Genomic DNA, 8,663 nt, shown 5'->3' on the forward strand with positions numbered 1-8,663 from the left:
GTAGGAAAGATTGCAGAAACTGCTGGATTGTGCAAAGGTGTCACATGTGGATAGCCTGCTGGTCTTAACTGGCAATCAGTTCTCAGAAAAAGACACCCTTTTGGATCTTGTTCCTTTTTTAAAAAAAACCCTGGGGAAACAGTCATTTCCAGCAGCCTTGATGGTGCAAATGGGACATTCTGCATTGACATAAAGGATGGAAGACCCAGTGATCATGGTATGTGGCGATTGTTCAAATATGGGCAAAGGTATCACAGAAGACTTACAGATGAAGGAATGCGCATGAAGGCATTTTTATTAGATCTGGCATTAAAGCAAAATAGATGTACATCCACATAACTATATCTTGCAATTTACAATGCTGTCAGGATGGAAATTTATTAGCTCTAGGATTAAAGTAGCAGTAATAGACAAATGAACCCCAGCAATGCCTGGGGAACAGTTAACAGATGCTTCAGGTGTGTCTCAACATATCACTATGTAATGGACTGGCCAAAGTGGAACATCTGGTTTTTTGAAGCAATACCTGACACAGAATTCAGAAATAGAAGATAATAATAAACAGATTGAGGAATTGCATTAGTCACTAGAAGCTTTAGTCTAGTAATGAGTGTATTGATTATGGATTTGTTTAATTATGCAGTAATAGATAGTGGTTGTGCCTCGGCAATGTGTGGAACAACCTGATTGGTTAAAATGATGTGGAGATGCTGGTGTTGGACTGGGGTGGATAAGATCAGAGGTCATACAACACCAGGTTATAGCCTGAATTATATACTCTCTGCAAGAAATTACATGAACGAAGCTACGTCCATCACACAAACCAGCCTCCCATCCATTGACTCTGTCTATACTTCCTGCTGCCTTGGAAAAGCAGCCAGCATAATCAAGGACCCTACGCATCCCGGACATACTCTCTTCCACCTTCTTCCGTCGGGAAAAATATACGAAAGTCTGAGGACGTGTACCAATCGACTCGAGCAGCTTCTTCCCTGCTGCCATCAGACTTTTGAATGGACCTACCTCATATCAAGTTGATCTTTCTCTACACCTTAGCTATTCTGCACCCTCTCCTTTCCTTCTCTGTGAATGGTATGCTTTGTCTGTATAGCACGCAAAACACAATACTTTTCACTGTATAATACGTGACAATAATAAACCAAATCATTGACTCAACGCTCCTGTGATCACGGCCCTACCTTGGCTCCCATTTAAGCAAAGACTACATTTTAAAATTCTCATTCTTGTTTTCAAATTCTTTGTCCATCTCTATCACTGTGATCTTTACCAGCCTCACAACCCTCCGAAGTATCTGCATTCCTCCACTCCTAGCCTCCCCAATTTGGCACTGCTGCTCTTCCAGTCCATATTGGTTCATACATCTTTCTGTTATACCTGCAAATTTGCACCTTTGCCTCATTCCTGTTATTTGGTAGCACGTGGTACAAACCAGTCGCATAATAGATCCTCATCTCGGAACCCGGTAGGATTTACTGATCATATGCTATCTGATTCGCCAAAGTATTTTTACAAATTGCCTAGATTTAATTCACTTGATGGGTACTATTAAAATTTCTTCAGAGAAAACAGGCTCTACACTGGATACTTAGACCAGATGTACAGTTCATTTCCTCAATTTTACAATGAAAGTAATAGTCCACACTGTACTACAGCCTGGGAAATATCAGCCAATTGTTACCAGCAGACACTGGCAGCTCACTCCATATAACTATCCTGCCTTTCTCAGGAACTCAGTTGTGGTTGCTAGGATAAAGAAATGGATATTCATGTGAGAAAAATTGAACTGAGAACTGAACACTTCAGCTATTGTTTTAAAATGGTGTAGAGGTTTGATTTATGTGGCATGAATGAGGTCTGCATTTATTTCATCCAACCATTTTTAAATTGTAATTAAAATATCGCCACTACAAACTCAAGAAATAGTGAACACCAAAAGATAAATGACACTGCTATTAGTAATTGCAATGCATGCTGTAATCTCGACAACAGTGCTGACTTGTTTTTTGAAGCAACTGAAATAAATAAATGTGAAATTTGACTTTATTCTTTTTTTTAAAGGCACTGTGGAAGATGGGTAAGATTATGCAGGAATGTTGGTGTGCCAATGGAGCAGCACGACTGACAGCACTTCGCATCAAGAAAACCATCTCCCAACTACATGTGCAGGAATAGGAAGTGTCCAATGATCATTAATCTGCCAAATGTTGAAATCTCAGTATTGAGAAGTTGTTTTTGCAAATAAATTGAGGACCAGGTACTGTCAGTATCTGTCTTTACAAAGGTCAGAAGGCGACAAATTTGAATGAATATTTGTTAATAGCTGCCAAAAATATTACTGGGCGGGTTAATTAAAATAGCATAACAACATATCACTCTCAACAATAAAAAATACTTCTCAGCAATTAATAACTGGTCGGAGAGGAATCTTTATCGTGAACAAATGGATCTTTGGGTTTGGCAGGTGTGCAACTAATAGACACACAATAGGCCAAGTAGCTTCTCAGGGTAAATTATCTGACCTATTAAATTGTGATATTGTTCCATGAAAACAAACATAGAAAATTACAAAATGTCTGATTTGTGACACAAAAGCATTGTAATTGTAATTCAAAAAGGTTAGTTCCCTTGCGAATAATACATTAGTTTGGAAACAAAATGCGAGACTGGTGTTAAATCATGTCAATGAACAAGTTAGTCAAGCTTAAATGTCAGTGTAATGTGATTTGATAAGTCACATTAAGTTCATCCACAGGTTAATCTTGATGCTTTATTAGTGCTGACCTCACGGAGGCTATTGCTGAAATTAGCGCAAGTCAAATTCTAAAAAAAGGCAGTGTGTTCTCGGTTCTATTGAAACTGTGGCAAATACTCCCTGGTATTGATAGTTTATATTCTGAAATTTCTCCCATTAAGTTACTAATTGTGCTAGCAGGATAACATTTTATACAGGTCACTTTGTCATTGCTTAATCAGTGTACCAAAGCACAAAAATAAAAGTTGCATTTATTCTTCTACAAAAAAAGATCCTGTTTGAGGAATGCTCCAGGAGATTCTCCAGATTTGAGATAAAACATTTATGATGTTTTCTTGCTTTTTGCCCCCTTTCATGTAATACTTCCTCTACAACAAAACCGTCTTTTCACATATCTTGTTTTACCATTCTATCATAAGCCACATGTATATGTGTGCATGAGCGATTCTAGTCAAATTCTCACAGTAATTTTAAATGCCTACCTTAAAGAATTATCAGCTGGGACATAGTGATAATGGCAGAGATTGGATATAATTATGTGGAAAATACATACACAAATATTTGAGCTAAGTTTTGACTTCTAGTTTTTCTATTAATCTGTACTAGTTTATATTAAGGATCAACCAACAATCAACTGATCATTGTTCAAAGCTGAGATTTTAAACCAAGCTATACTTGGCTGTTCCTGATGACTGTCCTTTCAATCAGGGGAAGGCAGTGATGTTGTAGTATTGTCACTGGCCTAGTAATCTAGAGACCTGGGGTAATGCGCTGGAGAATAGGGTTCGAATCCCACCACAGCAAATGGTGAAATCTGAATTCAGTGAAAATCTAATGATATCCATCAAAACATTGTTGATTGTCATAAAAACCCATCTGGTTCACTAATGTGAATTCCTTTAGAGAAAGAAATCTGCCATCCTTATCTGGTCTACAGGTGACTCCAAACCACAGCAATGTAGTTGACTCTTAAAATGTCCTCTGAAACGGGCAATTAGGGGTGGGCAATAAATGCTGGCCCAGCCAGTGATGCCCATTTTCCATGCACGAATGAAACAAAAATCAAGTACGTACTGTGGTGTCTGGTGAACAGCATATGTAATTCAAACAGATCTTTTGAGATGATCGTTGGAACATTTATTTTCATATGTGAATTTATGGAGCAAGCCAGACTTATTTTGGATACGGGCTAAAAAAAAAGTGCAATTAGATTGAATAGAACAGTGGATGAGATAATACTGATTCCATGCGTGATCATAATTGGGTAATGTTTTTCCTAATTTATGCAAATAGAGTGAAATCAGTTAAGCAGTGAGAAGGGTCAAGGAAATTCGAGAGAGTAAGTTAAGCCAGAGAAAGGTCTTCAAAATTGTCGTCTTAAATGCGCACACCAGTATGCACATTTTAAAAGTTTCTACGGCTTAAAAAGTATTAATTTGCTAAGAAGCTATAGACTCATAGAATCCTACAGTGCAGAAGGAGGCCTTTCGGCCCATCAAGTCAGCACAGACCACGAACCCACCCAGGCCCTATCCCCATAACCCCATGCATTTACTCTAGCTAGTCCCCCTGACACTGTAAGGGGCAATTTAGAATGGCCAATCCGCCTACCCCGCACATCTTTGGACGGTGGGAGGAAACTGGAGCACCCGGAGGAAACCCACGCAGACACGGGGAGAATGTGCAAAGTCCAGACAGACAGTGACCCGAGCCGGGAATTGAACTTGGGTTGCTGGCACTGTGAGCTAAACTGGTTCAGTTATCATTTTCAGTAAGTCTATTAAAATTGTCAGAAAGTGGTATCGATTATTGATTTGATTTATTATTGTCAGATGTATTAGTATGCAGTGAAAAGTATTGTTTCTTGCGCACTATATGATTATGTGACATGTCAGTTAGTGAGAAGCTGATAACGATTTGGGGAGTGGGCAGGAAAATGGAGTTGAAGCCTAAGATCGACAATGATTATGTTGAATGGTGGAGCAGGCTCGATGGACAATATGATCTACTCCTGCTCCTATTTCTTGTCTTCTTTTGATGATGGGTTACACCAGCAGAATCTTAGAGCCATGTTTGGCTCTGAATATTTGGAAGTTATAAAACAGGAATGAGCTCAAGCAGGCTCGTCCAATCTTTTCGCTCGGGGGCCACATTCCCATTTGTTTGTCACTCGGGGCTGAGGAGCAAATTTTGAAAAGATGAGGTTGGGCATAACATTCAATTTAGTTTCAGAAACAGTTGAGGTATTATGAAAAGAAACAATTGCTGAGCAAAAATAGAGCATTGTCATAACGATGGATTAAGTTAGAAAAAGTAATTAATAAAAACGCCAAGTGTGTGAGGCGGTCAGTGTGTGTGTGTGTGTGTGTGGGGCAGACTCACTCCCAGTCAGTCTCAGGGTTCTCGCTCACTCGCTGTGAGTGGGTGGAGTATGTGTTGGCGTATAGTGGAGTGAGTGTGAAATCTGAGACTGGGAGTAAGGCGGACTCACTCACTCACTCATTCTCTCACACATCAGTCAACCTCTTCCACACATCACCTCCTCTGACCCTAGGCTCTAAAGTATCTCACTCCCAGGCCTTGCAGCCAGGCTCACCTCCCCATTGCCGAGGTCCCCAAGTGGGCCCCGGCACCTTGATAGAGCCCATCAACAGTAAACGTGGGGGAGGAATGGCCTGTGATTGAAGGAGCAGCTCCTTGCAGAATCTTCCATTCTACTCATCTGTCCGAAGGGTGATTTTAAAAAGTGGTGGTCACAATCTGGCCTGCGGGCTGCCAGTTAGATAAGACTGAGCTCCAGTAATGAAGCCTATTTAATGGCTTGCTTGGTAGGTTTCTAAATGACCATTTACAGCAATGGTCTGTCATGTGTGCGAGTGCATGTGTGCGAGTGCATGTGTGCACGTGTCAGTCTTCCCTTGCAAGGTCTGGCACTGCCTGGATAACTCCCTCTGAGTGTGTTCACCCAGAACAAGCACTCGGGTGGGTATTCCTCTTCTCCAAACATCAATTAAACCAGGTACTCGTAAGTAGGTTGTGCCATTCAATTGATTCCATCTCATCACCAATGTGTTAAGTAGTGGCATTCTGGCGCCATCAAGAGACTTCAGACTTTGTTAGGAACAAATGTTAGTTGTTGATAAGGGAAATTAGGTACAAAAGTTGCAGCTCTAAGCTGTCTTGGAGGAGTAGCTCCAGTCCTTACATGGCCGCTCGATCATTCTGCCCGAGAGAGGCCTACACCCTCTGATCACTCACTCTAGGATCCCATTGGTTCCTCAAGTCAGATGACACTCTTCTGCAGTGCTGTCTTAAAGAGATAGAAACCACGTACACAACAGTCTGGCAAGCTACTTGGTTCAAGGATAATTAGTGGTGTGCAGCGCATGTTGCCCTTGCCTGCGATGCCCACATCCCAATAAAGAATTCTTTAAAAATTTGGTGGCAACAGGATGTTCAAGGACTTCGGAAGGGCAAGAGAAGTTGAAGATTGGGCAGTAGTTGGAGGAGTCACAGGGTGACTGAGCAGGAGAACAGCAGCTTTGAAGGAGGGGGGGGGAGGGTGTACGGAGGACAGCAGTGGCTGAAGTGAGAGAATTGTTAATGATATCAGCTAACATGGGAGCCAGGAATGTCCATTCTCAGCGGAGACCTTCCCCGAGGATCCCAGGCTCTGGTTTCTTGGCTTAATCCTATTAATCTGATCAGCTGCCAGATGGGGAACTGAAGAATAAAAAGTATAATGAGGCCCTGCCATTAAATTTAGCAGGATATCTGTGTTTACCCCTGGATTTTCCTCACTGCTGGTCTACCCTGTGCTCTCCCTCTCCATAAATATCTGGGACATATTTCAGGATGAAATAAATGAACACAAGTCAGTCAAAATAACCAACATGTCAGCGGTTCATTTAACTTATAGAATTGTTATAGAATCCTTAACATTATTGTAGTTTGTCCAACATTCATTTGACACTTTATAAATGAAAGAAATAGTTAATTGAGCATTCGACTAGCTCCAGTTTGTAGCTCTCTGACAAATCACACATTCACAGAGGAATTATAGAGATAGGGCCCAAATGATTCTCCCCCTCTTTATTTTGAAGTGTAACCAGGTCCAAGATAGATCAAAAAGATTGGCTGGAATCCTCCCAAAATAATACTCAGTGTCAAATTCGCATGAAAATGGGAGTAATTCATGCTGGTTTTATCAGTGGGAGTTCAGAGAAGAATGTGAATATCATTAAATTTCAGGGGGTGGGGCCTCTCTCCACTGGAGAGGCTGAAATCGGTGCGCTGAGCGGGCCATTGCGCATGCGTCGATCTGTCAGTACCGAGATCTGTCAGCACCGCGATTGGCAGATGCGCAGTAGCCCTGTACTGACAGCCTCAATCGCTGGCCAGCCCCGTGCCCCCCCCGTTCCCCCTGTCCTCCCAGCTGCAACAAGGTCTCTCCACCTCCCCACGGCCTGATCGCTGCCCCTCCCCGACCATTCCAAAGCCCAACCTGGGCCACCCCAATCTAGCCTGCCCCGATTGCTAACCTGCCTGCTTCCCCCACTGGATCCCAATGTAGAATGGCAGCAGGATCCCCCTCACCCCCAACGTTCACCCCCAGGTCCTGCCCCATATGCCCCACCCCTTTGGCACTGCCCCATGCCCAGTAGGCATTGCCAAGGTGCTCCCTGGGCATTGGCACTTTGCACCTTGGGCAGTGCTGGGGACACAGGCTGGCAGTGTCAGGGTACCAATGACCAGTGGGCAAACCCCCCTCCCTCATTGCCTAACCCTCTGGGGAGCCCCGATTGCCCCCCCTTCACTCCAGTGGATTTGGGCGGCTAATTCCCGAAAGTGGGGAGCTAGAGTAATCCCCGCTGGAGTGAAACGCCCTGGTGGGGGAAGGGGAGGAGATGCTAGCGGGTCCAGAGACTTCAGTCCTGGGTTAATTGTATTTAAAAGATATTTAAATTGGCATTCAAATCTGTTCCACGCCTCCCCGCCGACATCCAGCGCGGAGCAGACACCGCCAGAAATCCGGTGCTGAGAGACGCTATCGCAGCGGGAACGCATGCACGAATCCTGCGCAGCGCCCGCTGTGGGATTCTCCCGGCCCGCTCTGCTAAAAAATTGCCTTTCAGAAAGACAGCTGTAAATCACAGGCTTTTCTGAAGAAAAGGAATCCTTCCTTCCTGGTGGTCTAGTTATCTGTATTGCTGGTTAGGCTGTACACCAAGATGGAGATGAGTCACCTGTCTTTAAATTGCTTGTCTGCACATCCCCTCTGGGTAAGGTGGGGAATTCAGTCCGTCGAGAATTTCCCCAATATGTACTTCTCATACATTACTGAGAAGTAACCACAAACTGAAACACCACAAAACCTTCGCAAAGCAATGATAAATGATAATGACCTGAAATCAAACCAACCTGGTGATTGCCATCGTTATACCGCTTGTCATGCTTTGAATGGTTATGACATTCTAATGTTGCAAAGAACAGTCGCAAGTCTGAGGATTGGGAATGTTTTAAGAACCAACAAAGGGCAACCAAAAAGTGGATTAAAAAGGAAAATAAATGGAATAAACTAACCAGGGGTATAAAAGTCGATTGGGCGGTGGGCAGTGGGCGGGGCTGGGGGGGCGTAGTCTGAGCACTTCAATGAGGAGGGTGCTACATTTAAATGGTTCCTCAACACTTGCTCTCATTCAAGCCGGGAGGATGGCAGCAAGGAAACCAACTCTTAGATTCACAGAAGGGTCTCTTGGCTGTTTGCTGGATGCCGTGGAGGAGAGGCGGGCAACAACATACCCTCAGACTGGCAGGAGGTCTTCCAGCAAGGTGATGAATCCAGCCTGGGAGATGATGGCAGCACTGGTCAGTGCCGGCAGCCTGACAA

General features: G+C 43.4%; 1 protein-coding gene across 1 annotated transcript in view; it reads left to right on the plus strand.

Annotated features, from left to right (window-relative positions):
* LOC144503391 (activin receptor type-1B-like) overlaps positions 1–2,193 on the plus strand; it is a 39,653-nt gene extending 37,460 nt beyond the window's left edge. The window contains exon 8 of the mRNA XM_078227702.1: positions 2,080–2,193. Within this exon, the coding sequence (XP_078083828.1) occupies positions 2,080–2,193 (114 nt within the window). The remainder of the gene's footprint in view (positions 1–2,079) is intronic.
* The last annotated feature ends 6,470 nt before the right edge of the window (positions 2,194–8,663 follow it).

This window comes from Mustelus asterias, chromosome 14, assembly GCF_964213995.1.
Source record: "Mustelus asterias chromosome 14, sMusAst1.hap1.1, whole genome shotgun sequence".
Classification (NCBI taxonomy): Eukaryota; Metazoa; Chordata; class Chondrichthyes; order Carcharhiniformes; family Triakidae; genus Mustelus; species Mustelus asterias.